Source organism: Nanorana parkeri, unplaced genomic scaffold (genome assembly GCF_000935625.1).
Source record: "Nanorana parkeri isolate BGI_ZX_2015 unplaced genomic scaffold, ASM93562v1 scaffold115, whole genome shotgun sequence".
Taxonomy (NCBI): Eukaryota; Metazoa; Chordata; class Amphibia; order Anura; family Dicroglossidae; genus Nanorana; species Nanorana parkeri.
The window spans coordinates 123326-144772 of record NW_017306383.1 but is presented as its reverse complement, the minus strand read 5'-3'; the positions used below and the strand labels follow the sequence as shown (position 1 = coordinate 144772).

The following is a 21447-nucleotide window of genomic DNA, read 5'->3' as shown; positions in this document are numbered from 1 at the left end:
CCTGCCGTGACTGACTCAGCGCTGAGCCAATCACGGCAGGCTTTGTATTTAATGAATACAGGCTTTGAATACTTAATTGTCGGCTGCCGCTGCTCTCCGTGTTCCCCCGCGGCAGCCGAAAATGGTAAAATAGTCCCCTCTCTATTGCTGTCAGTTCAGCAGGGGAGAGAGGGAACTACTGTATAACAATATTAATTGGACTGGGACCGCTATCGCTGTGTCCCTTTGGTAATGCGGACCTGGGTTCGCGTGCCAGCAGAGGGGGCCCCCCCACGTGCCCACTCTGCCACGCGTGCCATAGGTTCGCCACCGCTGATGTATGATGATTATACAGCAACGCAGAGTAGCTTCAACTATGTAGGACTACAAGTCCCAGCAATGAATTATAGTGGGGGGGGGGATGCTGGTGGCATTCTGCATAGCTGACTTATTATAATGTATTGCTGGGACTTGTAGTCCAGCATAGCTGGTGATATTCTGCATTGCTGTATGATGATTATACAGCAATGCTGAATAGCATTAACTATGTGGGACTACAAGTTCCAGCAATGCATTATAGTGGGGGGGGGGATGCTGGTGGCATTCTGCATAGCTGACTTATTATAATGTATTGCTGGGACTTGTAGTCCCACATAGTTAATGCTATTCAGCATTGCTGTATAATCATCATACAGCAATGCAGAATATCTCCAACTATGTAGGACTACAAGTCCCAGCAATGCATTATATTTTTAAGTAGGGATACACCCAGGGCCGGATTTACTCTCCCTGCCGCCCCAAGGCCAGGTTCTGCGATGCACTGGAAGTATAAAATAATATACTGTATTCTGTAAGTTAAATAATCCCCCTGCTCTCATGGAATCGAGATGAACAAACACGGACCTGGCTGAAGTCCAGCCTGAGTAACAACCATGGCTCTCTCCATGGACATAGTAGAGTGAGTGAATTTAGTCACCGCGGGACAGGAGGTGTGTTATTCAAAGGATTACTAGGTGAAAATAAAGGGAAAGCAGCCTGAAATAGGAAAACTAATGCAGCCATCACATCTAAGGACAGGCAAGCCACACTCTATTACATTTTTGTTTGGGTTTAGATATGCTTTGAATTTCTAGTTACTAATTACTGTAGAAGTATAAAAAGAAGGGATGCACCGATACTGATAGTAGTATCAGTATCCTAGCCGATACTGAGTATTTGGGCAAGTACTTGCCCAAATGCTCCAATACCTACCCCCGACACCGGATCTTCCGGTCAAAGGGAGATTTCCTCTGACCGGCAACGCAGCGAGGGAACATGGAGACAGCTGCCTGGTCAATCAGGAAGCCGGGCGGCAGGCGTCTTCTTGATTGCCCGGGTAACCTAGTTACCCAGTTGCCTGGGTAACCTTCCATGCTAATGGAATAGTAGCATCTGTACTTAATATCAGCGAGTACCGAAATATAAATATCGGTACCTGTACTCGATACCGAAAAACCGGTATCGGTACATCCCTAATAAAATGTAAAACACATGGAATTTTTGGTTATTACATACAGTAGGTTCACTGTCATATTGTAACCTAACCTGATTTTTAGGGTTTTTTTGCCATATCTAAGGCACAGCAACTAAGACACTGCCATCTAAAATCTGAGGGTAGAATGGTCTCATTTTCAGAGTAAAACCGCTCTGCGCTGTCATTTCAGTGGAGTGTATTATGAAATTAAAATAAGACATTTTAAAGAAATTGTTGTTCATTAGGTAGACTCTTGCACCTGCAATCCCTGAAGCTCACCATTACAATCTGACTGTACACATTATTATTATTATTATACAGGTTTTATATAGCGCCAACAGTTTGCGCAACATGTTACCGTATAAGGAAGACATTACAATTACAATACAATTCAAGACAAGATGGCAAGGAGGGCCCTGTCTGTTTACATCGGATTTCCCATAGACTAACATGGAGGATGGAGGAAAAAAACTGGACCCACAACGGTGACATCCATTCTGATCAGCAGGGGATCTGTGCACCGTGTGAAGTGGACCTAAGTATTTTTATTTATTCAAAAGCAGATTATTTGATAAATATTTATGCACACGTAAGTGCTGCTGGAAAGAAAGTAATACACAATTACCTGAGTAAGGTAACCCAACCGAGGGTGTTCTAAGTAAACAGTAGCTGAAAGGGCATATACTTTAATAAGATTAATTAATAGCTCTGAAGAGCTGAAAGAATGCGATAAATACATACCACTATAGAAGTTACATCCTTCTGTGCCTTTAAGTTCTGGTAAATGACCATAGCTCAACTCTGGCAGCCTCATGTCGGCTCGTGAAAACTCCCATTTTTTCTTGTTTAGTTGAAGAAGGCTCTTTTCATTGGCAACCTGTTGTGAAATTCATATCAGAGTCATTGAGTGTGATTTAGATCAAAGGTGTTTTACTTTGCTTTATTGAGTAAAAATGGTGTGTTGTACTTGCACATGAAAACCCAATGATATAAACGAAGCCAATAATGGAAGCATTAAAAGACTGCTGAAGTGCAAAACTGACTTGCCTTAAAAGGGAAACTATAGTGTCTTTTTAGTGCACACATATTTTGAATTTAATTTTGCCTTAATGTATTTCTTAGACAAATTTTTTACATATTTCATAATTTTGCTATTGTATTAGGCCCCATTCACACTGGGCATACACGCCCATAAACAGCTGATCTGGGGAGGGACAGATTCTGTCTGCGTGCAAGTGCGGATACCCGTACCCTCATAGACCCGTACCTTCATCATCCCATAGGGAAGAACAGGCTGCTGCGCGCAAGCACACGCAGCACCTGTCCCTCCCGGTATTGGCTGTTTACGGGCGTGCACGCCACACGAACGTGTACAGTTCGGGTGTCCGCATGACACCATACAGCTGCGTCCTCCCATAGGGAAGAACAGGCTGCTGCGCGCAAGCACACGCAGCCTCTTTCCCTCCCGGTATCAGCTGTTTACGGGCGTGCAATCTGCACGAACGTGTACACCCAGTGTGAATGAGGCCTTAAGAGAAAAGGAAATTTGTAAATCAGCCACTAGAGGGAGCTCTTTTACCCCACAACATTTCCACAACATCACTGCTTTTCCACATTTGCAATATTATATCCAAAACAAAATGCATTGTTTCTAATGAATCTCCAGTTCATTGCTGGTTTGCTTTTTTTTACATTATAGTACAGTGTCTGAAGAAGAGTATATTTACAGTTGGTTTATAGTTTTGAACAGAAACCAGAAACGTTGAAAAGAAACCAGAAAAGTACTGAAAACTAAGTGAAGAGAGTTTTTTTTTTTTTTAAATAAAAAGTTGATATGTTGCTGTTTTTTCCATTGGAACAGTTTTGCCCATGTTCAGTGTGCATGCAATATTAGGGGTATGTGTTTGCGTGACACATAGGATTTACATAAAGTATTACCAGGGCTGTCCCTATGGATTTCACCGCCAGGGCTGTCCCTATGGTATTCACCACTCAGGATGCCTCATTATAAGGAGGGCCCGCAATATTACAGTATACAGTATACAGTTTGGTAACCTCCGAGGTACAGTAGGAAAGGCAATATTATCATTTGCAATAATATGGTGTGCATAGCTACTTTAGGTTGCCAGCTGATCTTACAATAATGATTAATACTCTTTTAAGCTCTGCCTTCTGTGGTATCCATCTGTACATACTGTATATTCTGGGTGACAAATTGTTATATGCATATGACTGAGAAATTAGGGTTTATTTACTAAAATAGACATTGCAAAAAAGTATGATAGCATGTAACATACAGAAGTCCATAGCTATCAGATTTTCCTTTCATCCATAAAAACAGAGAAAGATAGTAGTTGATTGGTTTCAATGGGTTACTGTATCATCTAAGCCCTGCAATGTTTGTTCATGAAAGAATATGTATGACTTTACCAGACTTGAAAGATTTGGATTATAAGGATTTCCTTGTGAAGTTCTTCCTCCATTTATTTTGAAACTGCTTACAAACATTTTACCCTTTTCTTCTCCCCTGAAATAAAATGAAAAGAACATGCCTTAACATATAGGATATAGAATAATTAAATCTTAGATAAATGAAAGGAGAACTATGGCCTAACCCTTTTTGGCCATAGTTGTCTTGAGGGTCACAGGAAGAACATTTACTAATCTCCTCTGGTGACCCAAAACTCAGTATGGCTATTGCCAGCTATATGCTGAGAGCGCAGAGCCGCGCCGCAGCCGTACCGGATCCTGACAATACTGTTGAGATCCACCCCGCTGCCTGATTCACAGCTGGCTAGAGAAATGGAGAGGGGAGGGGGGAATCCCTGCGGGGAGGGGGAAATCCCTGCGGGGAGTGGTGACTGACAGTCACCACTCTCTGGAGGGAGAGGATCGGGAAGTCAGCGATCTGTGGTATGTGTTCGCTGACTTCCCGATCAATAGAGCTGACCTGTGACAGCTTCAGTGTCACAAGTCAGCTTGAATTATGGGGATGAGTGTTTTTCACTCACCCCTTAATTCTCCTTTAAGCGCTGTATGCAAGAACATGCTGTAGGTTGAGTGGTTTCATAGAGTTCATGAACTCTAGGTTGATTAGCAAATAGCAAATTAAGGAATTGTCACTGTAGCGTGCAAATTATCTAATGCAGAAAACTCTCAGAAAACTTTAGGCATGATATGCATGGACATTGCTTGCTAAATGTAACAACCGCTACTTACCTTCCTCGCTCCAGTGGTGCCATATGACATATTTCTGTACATTTCAAATATGACCGAAGAAATGTAATTGATTATTATGGCCAAGCTTAAATATATTATTTACAGAATATTTAAATGATGTTTCACATGCAAAATATTTTTCTTTTAATATACACTATGGGGGTATTTTTTCAAGGGAATAAGTGGTGAATATCATAGTCACTGCTTTTTAAATATATTCCTATGTGGGCACAAGCTTATGGACGCCTATACAGTGTGAGCTTGTTTCAGAACCTTGGTTATTAATAGGAGGCTGCTCCATTCCCTATGGTATGGCTTCAGCATGTTCACATGAAAGGTTCGTTGGACCCTTTCATCCGAGCATCGGGCTGCTATGTAGGTGGTGTCGCAAAGCTGTTCAATGATCTTGTACGGTCCCTGCCATGCTGCCTGGAGCTTGTTCTGCTTAACCGGTTTAAGTACTAGTACCTTTTGCCCTACTTGGAAGGTGCATTCCCTGGCTGACCGGTCATACCACCTCTTCTATGAACTCCAGACAGCCATAGCAAGAGCCTGGCCAGAATGTCATTGTTCTGAGCTCCCTCAGAGAACAATGGGAGATAACGAGGGATGGTGCTGATAGTCTTTCCCTAACCAGGTCACACAGCATAACGCACTCAAACATAACTCAACCCCAATACACATTTACCTCATAAAACTGATCACCATTTCGTCACACCCCTCATCACCTTTGTAGCATACTAGCCTCCACTCTTCTGGGAAAGTTTTCCACTAGATTTTGGAGCATGTCTGTGGGAATTAGTGTCCATCAAGCCACAAGAGGCTTGTGAGGTCAGGTGCTGATGTTTGACAGGAAGCCTGGCTCGCAATCACAATTCCATTTCAAAGGTGTTTAATGGGGTGGAGGTCACGTCTCTATACATTCGATTTAAGTTCCTCCACACCAAACTGGTCATAACAAAAATGTTTTTATCAATCTGGTTTTGTGCACGGGGCACAGTCATGGTGAAACACAAAAGGGCCTTTGCCGAACTGTTACAACAATGTTGAAAGCACGCAATTGTCTAAAATGTATTTGACCATCTAATTCTGGTCATTAGTTCATGTGATGGTAAGGCGTCCACAAACATTTGGCCACTTAGTGTAGTACAAATATTAACCACGCTTGGATAAAAGCATTGGGGAGTCAAGCTAATGTAATTGGCCACTAAAGTTAAAAACAAAACCACAGAGTTCAAATTACCTGAAACTAACATGACTGGAGCCAGATGATGCAGTGGCATTGGAAGATAAATACGGAGAGATGGCAGTGAGGTTGTAGCTTATTGGAGGAATTATTCCAACTGGGCTTTTATGGTGATCTAGGCTGTTGCTTGACTCTTTTAGTGTGACGTGAGGTACCATCCTGCCCTGATTAGTGGCTCCAGTAAATAAACCACTAGCATTAGATGCCCCATCGGTCCTCTCAGCTTTTTCTGAATCCATTTTAATTATTTTCACCTTTAAAGGCTTAGTCTCCTTCACTTTGTGATCAATATTGAAATCCTGCAAGAAAAAATAAAAATATTGGATCAATTATTTGTTTCATGTTCTGAAAACTGTTCCATAGTAAAATTCATGATTCTGGTATTGTATTTTTTAGTTTTTTTATTTTATTTTATATTATTTCTTTAGTAACATTTATATTATTATGAGTGTTTCTGTGCTCATGGATCCTGATGCTAACAACTGAGAAGAGCAAGTTTCTACTGTGTTGGATTCAAGTAAGCGTCAATTGTAAATAAGACAACAAATACATTTCATAAGAGAAATATAGAGACTGTCTTTTCTGACCTTTTTCTAAAAATACTAGCTACCTTCCTGTCTCTGGCTTCAGAATGCAAAGCATGTATGCCTCAAATTATAAGCGGTGTAAAATCTGAAGCAGGGGACTAGCATTTTCAGAAAGAGACCAACCTATGCAGCCCCCTTGTTGTTTCCTTTACAGTTTCTCGTCTTTATATTTTATTTTCTTCTACAGAGGTTTCTGTGACATCTTACACTCTCAGCTTTACCCTGTGAAGTGATTTTCCACCTTGCAGGACAACAATCTAAGTAAGCACCAGTAGATTGAGAGTATTTTTCACTGGGGCAGGTTAAGCCGCTAACCCCTTACAAACACATGTTAGCCACCACCATATACATTAACCAAAACAAGCACTATTTACAGCATCTGCTGTCACAACTCTGACCTTAAAAAAAGTCTGTATCACTCGCTGCCAAGCCCAGACAGGAATATAACAGAGTTTTGCACTATGGTAGATTTTTCAAAGAGGCAAATTTCCCAATTTCTCACAATTTCTCATGAATTACTGCACACTTGCACTTCTGCGATGTGTAAGCAAATAACCTTATTGTACCTGTAGTGCCAGGGCTTTCTTTTCACCTGGGTAATCATCTTTTTCTTTCTTAACGTTTTTTGGTTTCTTAGGTTGTGATTGAATATCTTTGGAAAGCTTCTGAACTTTTGCACTGATTTCCTGAGAGTACCTTTACAAGGAAACAGAAGGAGCCATAATTATGCTTAGTCAGCAGGTATTTTTATTTTATATAATATTTATTTTATTTTATAATCATATAAGTGTCTGAGTAGCAAAACGATGAGGGTCACAGGTTGACATCCACACATGTTGCTGATCCTTGACTACTTAGTACTTGCTACTGGAGAGAGTATGGAGGTATTTGCAAATAGGTAATGGCAGCAACCATTATCATGTCCGATGACAGTGCACTTGCTAGTGGGACAGTCTCATTGGACATATGAAAGATTTACCTTCAGGTTGTTAAGCCAACAAATATGCATTTGCAAAAACATCATGTGGTGACGCTAAAGAGATTTCCTTTCAGAAGGAAAACATAAAGAAAATATGGCAGCTCAAGACTTTCATATTGTTATGACACTGATTGTGATTTTTAAACACACCTTTCAGAGAAGCCATCTTTCTTAAACAGATCGTGCTGCAGCAAGGTCACGCAGGGTGGCCTCTTGTCTGGGTCAATTTGTAAGCAATTCTGCAACACAAGTTAATAGATATTTTAAAATACTGTAATGAGTATTTTTAACCATGGTGTTTTTAAGCTTTTCAGTAGAGTCTAAGGGGGTTACTCACAAAAGGGTGAAGAGTTTGGAGAAGACAGGAAGTGAAGTATCTAGGACAACATAGCTGAACTGGAAAGTGAGCTGAATTGGAGAATTTTTCCAAATGTTGTGCTAGATTGTTCACTTCTCCAAACTCTTCACCCTTTTGTGAATAGCCCTGTAAGTAAATTTAACACATCTTAATTCAAAGTCAGTTGTCATAAAATATTGTACTCTGATATCAGTTTGCATTTAGTACATGTAATCATCGTATTCAGCACAAATTTAATTCTGTTTTAAATGTACGTGCAGACTAAGCTGTCTGTCAGAAAAAGTGACAGCTTAAGGTAATGGCAAAACTATAATAATGCCAGGGGTTGATTCAGCAGTTGGAGCAATAGTTTAAAGGGGTTTGTCCCAACCCCTGTAGGCTGGGTTGACACCTGAGCGTATTTTTTCAGCTCGTTGTTTTAGCGCGTTTTTCCGTTCAGTGAAACGCACGTTTCACTGGCGGTATGATTTTTTGGGTTTTTTTTCCTTTATTTTCTCTATTTTTAAAAACATTTTTTGTTTTTGTTTTACTTTTAAACTTCCCGCCGGCTCCGCCCCCCTGCGACGCGGTCACTCGCAAGGGACGGAACACGGAAGTCGGCAGCCGCCGGAGGAAACAGCGGGGATCGCGGACAAGGTAAGACCTGTACGCTGTATTCCCGAGTGTGGCTCGGGGTTACCGTTTTCTTAACACCGATCGACACTCGGGAATACCAATGGAAACGCGTGGAAAAACGCACCAAAGAAGCTCCTATACTTCTTTGGGCGTAGGGCGTTTTGCAGCGCGTTCCTACGCACTGTAAAACGCTCCGGTGGGAACCATGCCCATAGGCAATCATTGATTTTCACATGTTGAGCGTTTTACAGCGCGTAGGAATGCTCTGTAAAACGCCCAGGTGTGAACCAGGCCTTACTGCCACTTTTTCTGGACAGCTTTGTCTGCAAGTAAATTATTGATCCTTGATAAAAAGAAGTTTAATTCTGTGAAGCAAAGCATGAATATTATTACAGACTTTAACACAGACAACATGTCCCACAATGTGTACAAAAATGATTATTATTATTTGCTATTCAAAGTGTTTTGTTTTTGTGTGTATTTGATGAACAGTGATGACTGGCAGAAGGTTCTCCTAGCCTAGCATATGATTCCCAAAGACTTGAGAAATATGGGAAAAGACTAAATGAATTGGTGTCAGCTTGTCAAAAAATAACTTTATTTTGCAGGGATACTTCTAATAAAAGGAAAAATATGGTTTGCATATGCAATGTTATAATGTGTAAACCATACTACAGGTTCTTGGAGTTAATCTAAGATGTGTTTTAGTGCTATTCCAGTTCACGTCTCTTAAGAGATGATATGGCACACTGGCAGCCATTCACAGAAGCGACTAAGGTCTATAATGGGTGAAACCCTTGGGCAAAGAGCAGGAAGCAAAGATGATTGCACAGAGGCCATTGGGTCCCAGTCATAGCTGCAGCTTTTGTTAGCCCTGCTCCTTTACTACTAAATAGTAGCATTGCCTAAACATATAGGGTATTAACTTTTGTATTCTAACCTGTAATAAATTGATAGTTGTAATCTGCTTAATTACTATGGGCAATTAGATGACTTTTGTCTGCACTAAATATTGAAAGTGAGACAAACATTATAATTAATAATAATGCAGAGCTGAACAAATCCCAAAACCAATGCTTCTTAAAAACTACAGCCGGAGCCCAACTTTTGAGGTTTTCTCCAGTTGTTGTCAATAGCTCCGGCTTCTAAAAATAATCCTGCTGAATCCTAGATTGGACAGACTGGCTCCTGAATTCCATACTAATTTTTCCACCCCTGGAATAAGATATACAGAAACATGTATCACAATTAACATGTAATCATTTGTATATAAGAATAAATAATACCTTGGCTACATCTAATATGACAGAAGAAAGCTTAGGATATCGTCTTTCAAGAGGTTCGACCTCTTTAATTTCTGGCAAGGTCACTCCAGCAAATAGTGGATTCCTATAGAAGAGATCCTGAAGTCGTGGTGTAAGATTACCTACAATATACAGTTATGTGATCTGTAACTTGTAAATGCAATAACAGTATGCTTTTAGTGACATTATTACATTTACAGACCTGCAAATGTAACTACCAGCCAAGTCCTCTGTGGTACCTGCCCAACTTGTATACACACTCACAATATCCAACTTGATTAACCATTGTGTTCATTAATCTGACCCAGGAGAGAAGAGTTTACGTCATTTTATAATGAAGCTTGTAGCAGACAAAAATATTAAGTGTATTATTGATATTTAATGCCACAATGGACAGAGACATAAGCATCCTCCAAAGCATTCCTTTGAATTTCTTTTTCATTTGCTCAACCCTTTCTGATCGCATTAAAGGGAAAGTAAAGTGTCGGACAAAAAAAAGGGCCCCCTGTTGCTTTGAGCTATATAAAGCTTGTATGCACAGAAATATTAGCACATTATGGGAGACTTACATGTGCACGGGAGTTACATCATCTTAGCATGCGGAGTCTGCACACTAAGTTGCACTTGCGCAGCACAGTGTGCAGGGAGAAAGAAATGCTGACAGGCATCTCTTCCCTTCCGCTCCTGCTATGGGATCTCCCTCTGCGTCCTCACGTCTAATGCAGGTGAATGGACTTGCATAAGATGTGATGACGTCAGTGATCCTTAAACCCTGGGAGTCCAGTAGAGAAGAGACAGCGACAACCGGTCTAGCAACCAGGAGGGACAGAGGTTCTGGTGAATAATACAGCTTTATTTGAGCCCCGTAGACAAAGCAAGCACCTCACCTTTGCAGTGGGGTAGGCTCACTGCCAGGGTAAGTTTTATGATGTTCCCAGAGTTTTTCCTTTACCAGTCTCATCTGTCATAGAAAGCCTACCAGTCGAAAGTTTTTCAAAATCTTTAATGATTACTCTGATTCACCTTTCTGTTACACATATTTATATATAGCCAAAACCTGTTTTATATAGTTCTAGATGGAGTAGGCAATAACTGAAACCCCTGTTATTTTTTTTTTTTTTTTTTTTACTTCCTGTCCTGGAGGAGATTCCTCTAAGCCTTCACCATAACTGTAACAGAATTCCCAGGTCCTCATTAGAAGATTTCCCTTCAGTTCCTTTTTTTCAGTGACAGCTGTAAAATGTCCTATCACTTTCTGTCCCAGTGAAAGTGGTCACCAGGAGAAAAATTGAGGGTTAACAAGCAACAATAAAAACCTGAGAGATGCACTAACTCTTCCCCACTCTAACTGAAACTAAAGAAATGTTTCTTTCAAAATATACCAATACTTGTCTGCTAAAACTGAACTACGGCACAAACACTTGCATTTAAATATATTCTTTAAGAGCAACAAAGGATAAAAAATCTGCTTTGTGTGCACCAAATGCCTTGGCAAACCCAAATATTACCTTGTAAAAGTAGCAGTGATATCATCACAGTACTGTACATAGCAGAGCTGTGGAAGGGACACAACAGGCTCCACCCACTACAGGCTGCCTGGAGAAAACTACAGGAAGGAGCGGATACAAGAACATCCACCATGCATAAGGAGAGAAAGTAGCTGTAAACTTGTCTTTATTACAGGAAGCTCCTGCACAGAAGAAAGGTTCAAGACCGGATTACTGCACAGATCTGGACTAACTGCACTTTGTAATTGAATACATAGGGAGGAGGACACATCTTCTAGATCTCCTAAAGTGCTCTACTCATTTGTGCAATTTCCTCATTTGCTTTGTGAGCAATAATCAAACCATCAACATAAAGTAGCAGATAAATCCACTTCCCACCTGTAGATTTAGAGTATAGACATGGATCAGCTATACTTCTTGTGTACCCTTGGTCTAATAAGACTTCATTCATGTTTTAATTCCATTCTCTAGTAGACTGCTTAGGTCCATAAAATAATCAATGTAACTTATAAACAAGATGTTTTTTATCAGCTCATACATATCTTTCTGGTTTTGTCATGTACAACTCTTCTTCAATGTTGCAGTTGAGTAAACCTGTCTTGATGTCATAATGTTTCATGATCATTGTCCATTGGGCTGCTATAGCCAACTAGATTTAAAAAGTACTTTGTTTTTGCAATAGGAGCAAAAGTAGCATCATAGTCTTCACCATACCTTTGTGAGTACCCCTTTGCAAGCAATCTTGCTCTGTATTTATGGACTTGACTTTCGGAGTCATATTTGGCTTTCAAAACCCATTTGTTTTTTTGAGAAATGGCTGGTTGAGAAATGCCATCTCTTTGTCTGCAGCTTTCATCATCCACATTAGCTTCTCATGAACAGGTAGCTTTTGCATTTCTCCCCATGACACTGGCTCTGGCTGTGGCACTGTACAAACAAGTTTTTTGTTCACTGTTCAATCAAGCTTTCCAAGTTCTGCAGTTTGCCTTTAGGTGACCTGTCATTCTGCACAAAAAAACATTTGCATGTTTCACTCTGCATATTACTACTATTGTGGTGTTTGGTTCTTAGCACAGATTCTACTGCAGGAGCATTTCCACCATTTTGTTCTTTCTGTTTTTAGTTTATTCATCAGTTATTCAGTATATTCATCACAAGCTTGCCTTAAACATATTCCAGAGTAAGGTCATCATCTGGGCGAGCACCAAGTGCTGTAACAAGTGTCTCACACTGTCACCACAGAGTAGTTGTGCTTTATGAAAGTCTTTTATTTCTTAGATCTCCTAGATCTCACAGGTGTTGTGTCATTATTAGGGTACATCTTATATGTTCCTGCATATGCTGGCCTTTTATTTTCTTAGTCTGGTTAGCTTTCTAATTGGGTACAGTTTATTGCTAAGAATTAGTCTCATGTACTTCTGTCCTTTCACATTTCGTTTGCAGTTTCCCACTAGCATAGGTGCACAACTTGACCATCATCAGGAATCGAGTATTTTTGTCTTTCTCTGTCTACTCATTTGTAGGTGGGTTTTGTCTGGTCTCTTGTATACATTTCCATGAGTCCTCTGTTATTAGAGGCATTTTAATTTTAAACTTCCAGAACTGTTATTTCTATCTTCTTGTCTCTATTTGTATCTGTCATCTGTGTGGCTGTCAGCCTCTCTGGTTAACAGACATATTGTATAGCTCTCGCAAGCCTTTTTGCAGCCCTCCAACAGCTTAATTCACTTTGAATGAGACTCCTGGCTTCTTTATATTTTCTTAAAGAGTTTTGCAGCTAAAATCTTGGGAAAAGACTCATCATAGCCCACCTGATAGTTCCCATAGCCCACTTGAGAGTTCACATAGCCCACTTGAGAGCCTGCACAGCCCACCTGAGAGTCCGCACAGCCTGCCTGAGAACCCGCAGAGTCCACCTTGGAGCCTGCAGAGTCCACCTGAGAGTGTGCACCGCCCAGGTGAGAGCCCGCACAAGCCACTTGAGACCCTGGAGACATAGGGCTGCCACCCCGGAGCAACACAGAGTATGTAGCTACATATCATTTTGTATTGCTGTATAATGTATTGCTGGGATTTTTAGTCCTCTATAGCCAGTCTCCTTACTCCCTCCGCTGGCTGCCTCTCCCTGCTATCTCTCTCTCCTGGCTGCCTCTCCTCGCTCTCTCCTCTATAGTCTCCAAAAACAAAATTGTCGCGCGTGGTGCTAGAGTGTTTGGGTTTCACTTGAACAAAAGGTGGCAACCCTAATCTACACTGCAGCAATATTTAGTACTTTGACTGTAGCTGGGCCCATAACCTGTTGGAAAGCTGCTGCAGATATGAGTCTTCTCACTAGTTAGATGCTGCCAGACATATTACTGTAGCCCTTCCACCTTTTTTTTTAGAAACAGGAACACATACTGTACTATAACTACAATTATGAATGAATGGGGGTGATAGAGATCACTCCCATTCATTCATAATTGAGGATATAGTTAACATACCATATCCTCAATCATGTACACACACTCAGCGATCACTGATCACTGAGTGTGTGTACCTTGCTCTCCTCTCTGACACGCTGTCACAGGAGGCTGATCGAGCGGTGTAGAGAGGAGAGCCCAGCCTCCTGTGACAGCGCTGTCTCCGCCCCCACACCGATCTGCCGGACTGTGATAGGCGGCTGAGCGGTGTGGGAGGAGAGACGCCGGCCGTTCACAGCGCTCTCGTCCTGCAGCGCTCGGCCGGCCGGCTTTTCTCCCCGCTGGAACAGCGCCCAGCGGGGAGAAAAGAAACCAGGGATGCGCTGATGTATCGGCAGGAAAAATGGGACTTTCGGCATTATGCCAAAAGTGCCATTTTCGGCCGATATGTTTCAGCGGCCGATATATCGGTGCATCCCTAATTATAACCATAACCATGTAGTTCCACTGTAGGGGAAAATACAATTATTTAAAGAACTTCCAATTAAAAAAAAGTATCCCCACTGCAGGGGTTAATTATGTTAATTCATGGAGTCCCTCTTTAAGCCATACCATAAAGCAGATAATCATGAATGCCCCATTACCATTTGTTTAAAAAATTCTGTTAATTTTGTTTTACAAATATAAAATTAAATTAAATGTACCTTGGCATTTAATGATATGGTATAATTGATCAATATCCGAATCTCCAGGAAAAAGTGGTTCTCCAGTCAGCATTTCTGTTACCAAGCAACCAATTGCCCATATATCAACAGCTCTGAAAAGAGAAGTACAACAGTACTAGTTAGTGAAAACCTTTCACAATCCAGAAACTTATACTATTGTACATTATTGCAAAATCGTCTTACTTTCCGTATTTGATGTCCCCAACCAAAAGCTCTGGTGCTCTGTACCATCGTGTGGCCACGTAATCTGTGTAAACCTCCCCCGGGGCAGCCAATGTACGAGCAAATCCAAAATCACACAATTTTACCACCCCAGAATGGGACACCAATATGTTTTCTGGCTTTATGTCCCGATGGATAATCTAGACAAAGAAGTAGAGTTAAGTTTAAAAAGCATGACAGAAATAGTACATTTTATTATTTTTTTCTTCCGTAACAACACCTATAATGATTATTCTAAAGTGCTTCATGGTGGGTGGAGGCGGTACAATTTTGTTTGTGGCGTTGCCATGACATCTTTTTAGGAAGGTAAAGATTTTACTAACGCTCTTGTGTGTAACTGTTATTGTTAGTATGCTGTTGATACAGACATAGTTGAAATAAGTCCTTTATTAAAAAAAGAAAAAAAAGCGTTGAGGCCAGGTGGGGGCAGAGGAGGACTGGTAGATTGTTGGGGTGGCTGGCAGTGGTAAGAGGGGTGGGGGTTTAGATGACTGGCTGTTATTTGTCATGTATTGTTATTCGATCTAAAAAAAGACTAGACATGACTGTTTTGCCAATACGTAGGTAATACTGGAGGTATTTACAAAAATTTTTTTTTAAATGAATGGCACCACAGCACATGTAGTGCACTTTACTACAAATCCAAATCATCTAGGGTTTCTATATAAAGACTGTCATGCAGAATGATGTGGCAGATCTAGAGCGGCAATGTAGCAGTTCTGAAATGTGTTACTGGGCTGTCAGAATTTGTAGGCCTGTGTGAGCTATATTGGGTAAACAGAGTCCCGGCGGCAAAAGTCGCCGGGAGTCTGTTTAAACAGCCCCGATGCTGGCGACGTACACTGTACGTCGTCAGTCACGAAGGGGTTAATAGATAAGTAGAGTTGAGTGTAGCCTACGAACATTTTGTTCTCAGGATGATTTCTGCAGCCATGGTTGACCCCTTCTATGGGATATTTATGTATCTCCATCCATGTGCTTATCAGTTTATTAGAAAACAGTGTACTGTATAAGCCTATTTTAAATCAGTCACTACAAGTAGCAGAGTTTTGATGCAAATCAATCTTTATAAAACCATTGTTAGATATTGAATGACCATTGGGTATTATGGACATTTTCAATCACAGTGATTACCAGCTTTATACAACTTCCTCCCACCCAAACACACACACACCTATTTACTTTGCCTATAGCTGTACGGTAGTAACAGCCTGGCAAAGCAAAGGATACAGTGCATGTGAAAACAAATGTAAGTGAACATTCAAGTACATAGTCCAGTGCACTCTTCCTAAGTCATTTATGTAAAAATTAATTTAACTAATTGGAGACAAGGGGAAACTTAACCCATCATGAAACTGCACTGTAGAGATTTCAATTTAGAGATTTCCCAAGTCTAGGATAGTAGCACAACCATAGAATAATGTATAGTGGTTATGTGTAATAAACTACTGTATTTCTCTGGTACCCAGCCTGCCAAATAATGTGTGCAACACTGAGACACAGCTCCTGCTATTGATTACTAGAGGCCTACGGGAGCTATATACTCCTTTATGTTAATATATAGATGAGCCTTATCAAAGTTGTATAAAGCCAACATTGACCAGCAGTGTACAACAGGCAGAAAAAATGTCCTGCTACTTCTCTGCCAAAGCCACCCTGCCTCTTTGACACACTGCTGTATAGTTATGGGACACACATATACTAGTTTTCTTTAGCAGTAGATTGGGGAGGTGGGTGGTGCTGCCAATGTGGGAGCAGGCACCTTATTGTGCCATCTGTGTAGCACTAGTCTTAGTTTGCTTTATTGAGGTTTTCTTTAAAACCAGGCCATTTTTCAGTGTTGCAATAGTTTGACAATTACTCCGCCATGCACTGTACCCATATGATTTTCCATTTTTTGAGACAGCTAGAGCTTTCTTTTGGCAGCATTTAATAACCAATGACTAGGTTTTATTTTTATTTTTTTTTACTAAAGAAAGTAAAAAACACCAACAATTTTGAAAAAAAACCTTCACTTAATTTTTGCTATAAAACATCAAATACAAATCCTAGGACAGTTCAAACACCCCCAAAATTACCCCTTTTGAAAACTAGACACCCCCACAGTGATCTCTTTTTTTCATTCAATTTCTTTGTAAATGAAAAAACATCCTGTTATTGAGCTGGATAAAACATAGAGCTTGGTAAAAGTTCACATATACAAGGCATCATTCATGCACAGGGGAGAAGGAGGTTAATGTACAGTTCACATACAGTCAAAGGATGAAGATGAGGGGGTTACTGTGTTTCCCTTCATTTGTGAAATCCAAGTCCTTCACAAATACTCCTTCCTCCACTTCCTTCTTTGTGGGAGGAAGGGGAGGACTCTCCAATGTAAACATCTAAAGTGTCTACATTTTTTGATTGCTGTGATTGGCCATTGCAGAAATACAGGGCACAGAGCCACTCTGGTTGGCTCTGCGAAGTTTGCCTGGTATCTGAGCTAGTTAATGAAAGCGGCATTGTGCATGTGCTGGGTATGCATAAAAGTCGTAGCAGAGCACTGTTTAAAAACAGCGCTCAGGAATACCACTCCACCATTTTTAAAACGTATAACTGTGGTAAATTGGTCAGATAGGGGTTTTACATTTACACACTCGCTAAGATAGGGCCACACAGGCCTTTGGAGACTGACCAAGACCTGGATACCATTAACTGAGTTCATTGCAGCCTAAAAAGTAGCTAAAGCATCCCTTTCACCCACTACCTTATCAAGTTAATTCAGCTGTATGACCCGCAGTCCTGGAATGTACATCTGCATAAGACAATTTTGTTTAGTGCAGTGAAAAGCACCCGAGGGCACTTTCCACCGGGCACAATAGCTAAGTACGGGTATACACTCAGGTTAAATACTGGTTAAGGTTAGTCCTCCCAGTCATCACTACTTAGCATTACATCTCCCACTCAGATTGCAGTGTTAATCTACTTTCTTGCCTTTACCAGGTCAACGTTAATTTAGGTCTTTGTCAGGCTTTGAATTAGGTATTGTAGGTCTATGCTAGGGGAAACAATAAATAACACGTCATTAAAAGATACTTGCTGGCAACAAGTTGCACTATTGTGCTACTTACATTGTGACTGTGGCAAAATCCAATTCCTCTGATAATCTGAAACAAATACTTTCGTACTCGGTTGAAGTCCAATCCACTGGGAAACTGTTCAAGGTCGTCAAGCACTGTCCGATCCACAAATTCAAAGACTAAATACCACCGTTTCTTTTTCTTGCACACTTCTAATAAATTTACCAGGTTTTCATGGCGCAATTGCTGAGCAGAAGTAAAGAATTTAGATAAATTAAGAATAGAATGTAAACATGTTAAACATTTCACATTAACTATGTTGCATATATATTCTAAGTGATGTGCGTGTGGTTTAGATGGTCTATAAATTGTGTTTAGTTTAACTATACATTATGCTTTGGAGATTTCAGTATGCCAGGTTCTATGGAAACCTGTCAAGAGAGATACATAGAGGGAGACCATTGCTTATTCTCCGTCTGAAATTCCTAGTTGCATGATTGCCATTCTGAACCCTCATCTCTATCTTGAGCTGGTTTTTTTTTTCCATGCTATATGTCACACTCATAACGGTCTAGAGGTAGGTCCTGGGCACCCATAACACTAATTGTCTAGGACTTGTTGATCTGTTGCGGACTGGGGCGTGGACCCGGATGCTGCAAATCTAAGCATTCATGTTTAAATTCAAGCCAGCCAAAATATATGTCTGACATACTTCTGACATTCCTCTAGATGGTACATTCCTGCAATTACTGCACATGCGCCAGCTATTGGCACCATATGCCAAACACTCTGCACTACCCCAGAGCAGATACTTGCATTCAGTGACAGTGCTACTGATCTTCTCTAACCTGCAGTGATCTTTGCAGATACTGACAATCAGCTCCCAGGACAGAAAGTCTCCCATCGCTAAAAATTTACTTGTGGCTGCTGCATGTGATACAATCTATAGAAGAGTGATGCAGATAAGTTATTAGGGATGGGTGACTTCCTGTGCTGGGTGATGATTGCTGGTATGTGAGAAGATTGCAGAGATCAGCAGCACTATCACGAAATGTCGGGTCCGAATCCTGCCTCCTACACATGAACAGCAGAGCCCCATAGAATTCTATGGAGTTGGGAGAGAGATTAGTCTCCTGGCCTTATATGAGTCTTTAAGTTTATAATGCACACATGCAGGCAGTAGGGAGTTTAAGACATACCGGCTATAGGTAAACATTGTGGCAGAACGCCGGTGGACTATTTCCCAGAACTGTGTGGGTATACGGTGGAGCAGAAGGAGAGTGTAAGATCAGCACGAGGGATGGAAGGGTGGTGAGCAATTCAGAAATGCTGTTTACAAAAACATATCTTTATCCTTTAAATTCAATTATAAAGCATTTCTGTATGTGTTTTCCAAAACATTGCATGACCATTCTTTTAACAATAAAAGCGTCCAACTTTTTAAACTCTTCTAGTATCTTAAACATATAACATAGCAATTCAGATTTAATAAGCTGGAAGTTTCCTATAACATATGTAAAGCTGATACTGTCTGCCATATTGGAAGCCCTTTCCTAAGTCCTCATAGTCCACACATCACATGGCCAGCAGTGCAGATCAAAATATTAAGACTATGATATGACTAAGATATGTTTTACTGTTGCAGTAAAACACACAGGTCAGAAGTGGGTCTTAAGGCTAACTATACATCCAAATAACTTAATTCTAATGACCCCCTTTTCCCATGATTACTAAACCCCCTGCATTTATCTTAAATTAGTGGGCAATGCAGTCTAGAAGCCTACACTAGATCAGGTGGTGCTCAGTTAGAGAAGTCTACATGCAGACTTATATGAAGACAACTTTTGCATTCTGGCCTATGAATAACCCAAGCTGTGGCACTTTGACATTGTATTTTGCTGCCACCCAGCACCCCTACCACTGTACTCCCCTAAATCTGAACCTCCCTGCCTCCACGCAGCCATGACACTGTACTCCAACATCGCAGATACAGCACCTTTTTGGCAGCTAGCACCCCTACAACTGCACCCCAGACTCTGAACCCCCCGGCCTCCCAGCACCCCTACAACTGCACCTCAACACCCCAGACACTGCACTTTTTAGCAAGCTAGCCACTGCATACGCCACCACGGCTCCTCTTTGTCACCTTTGCAAGGACATGCAGAAACGAGGAGGGACTGAGCCTGGAGTTTGAGGCTTCTCTGCCTGCTTCCTCCTCCCTCTGGTGACATCACCTCCTACCCAGTGCACCCTGCAGAGGTTAGTTCTCTGGGGGCGCTGTGCACGTGGTGTAAGAGGAGGAAGGTACACTAAAGAACAGAGAGAAGCCAAATACTAAACCTGCCCACCACCTTCATTACTATGAAACCATTTGGCGAACATCCTAATATATCATTTATTTATTTTACTTTCAAGATAAATGTTTTAGTTGAAATACAACACCACTTCTTTATCACTCCTTCCTCCCAAAATATTGAACCTTCTATATTACTATGTTGACCATGTCAGCACTATATCTGGCTGAAACTACAGGCAGAATCTAAAACTCCATTTTATTTCCTGTACAATAAGTATAGGGTAGAATATACATGCATATATCTTGGTAGAATTTACAGCTTTTTACTTTTATTTTTATATTTATTTTAGCAGAGACATTTCTTTGTGAAAACAAAAATAATAATTGGACTTGCAATTGCAGATTTTATTTGAATGTACAGGGTCCATGATTTTATCACACTCAGCTAGTTCAAGTTTAGGTCACAGTTTCGTCAGGCAAGATGCTGGCACTCTGCTCATTTAGTCACTCTGCCTGGTATCAGATATCTGGCATCTCTGGCATCTGCTCAGTTATCAAGCCCTAAAGTAAAATTGTACGTGCGGTCAGACACTTAACAAGAGGATTTTCTGACATCTCCACGGAAGCTGTTTACAAATAAAACTACTACTATTCATAAATGTCATGCACTGTGCTTGTCAACTAACTACTTTTTGCATATTAGGATATTCTTAGTCTTATCATTTTTAATCACCCATTGAGAGACACAAGATAGTAGGGATTTATAGACAATTGGGTTATACTGCTGCCTTCAGGAGGTCTTGAAACTGGCAAAATAATAAAACATTAAGCCAGCTCACTGTATAACCCTGCCTCCAAACATCATGTTAATGTCTCAGGAGGTTAAGCGCTTTTCAATTTTTTTCTTTTTTTCTATACTTCTGTCATCATTTTTGATACTTACTAGATAAGAATTTTGTTATTTTTTTATTTTCAGTCAAGACTTCTAAAATGCTACTTCAGCTTGTCTCTATACAGCAGCTCTTTGCATTGGGTAGCATTTTACACCTGACATGTCTTTGGGGTCTATTCACTAAGCTGCCGTAGGCAGCCGAGTGAACAACCAATCTGAAGCGAAGTGAGCCGAATGCTGTTCGGCTATTCACTTCAGCTGTACATCGGGTGGTTTCGCGTGGTAGTACAAAAAAATAAATAGAAAACGATTGTGCAGAGCTAGCAGTGACAGCCAGCTCCACCCAACTGTTCTATTGGCCGGCGATTCTGCTGCCGTCAAAAAAAAGTTGAAATAGCCAATAGGAATCTAGCAATGCATTTCTATGGTGAATTAATTTTTTTTTATTCTGAAGACAGCCAACGGCTCCATGTCAGCATAAAAAAAAAAAGCAGTGTTTCTCTCCTTGGCGGCCAGGAGCGGGAGACTCCCGGAGCGCCCGGG

The 21447-nt window shown here is 40.8% G+C and overlaps 1 protein-coding gene across 1 annotated transcript in view; it reads right to left on the bottom strand.

Annotated features, from left to right (window-relative positions):
• CDKL2 (cyclin dependent kinase like 2) overlaps positions 1-21447 on the bottom strand; it is a 43682-nt gene that overhangs the window by 4720 nt on the left and 17515 nt on the right. Inside the window, exons 2-10 of the mRNA XM_018553280.1 lie at positions 17768-17962; positions 14619-14797; positions 14415-14527; positions 9783-9922; positions 7674-7762; positions 7111-7240; positions 5955-6256; positions 3923-4019; positions 2234-2369 (exon numbers count right to left, since the gene is read on the bottom strand). Coding sequence (XP_018408782.1) covers positions 2234-2369; positions 3923-4019; positions 5955-6256; positions 7111-7240; positions 7674-7762; positions 9783-9922; positions 14415-14527; positions 14619-14797; positions 17768-17962 — 1381 coding nt within the window. The remainder of the gene's footprint in view (positions 1-2233; positions 2370-3922; positions 4020-5954; positions 6257-7110; positions 7241-7673; positions 7763-9782; positions 9923-14414; positions 14528-14618; positions 14798-17767; positions 17963-21447) is intronic.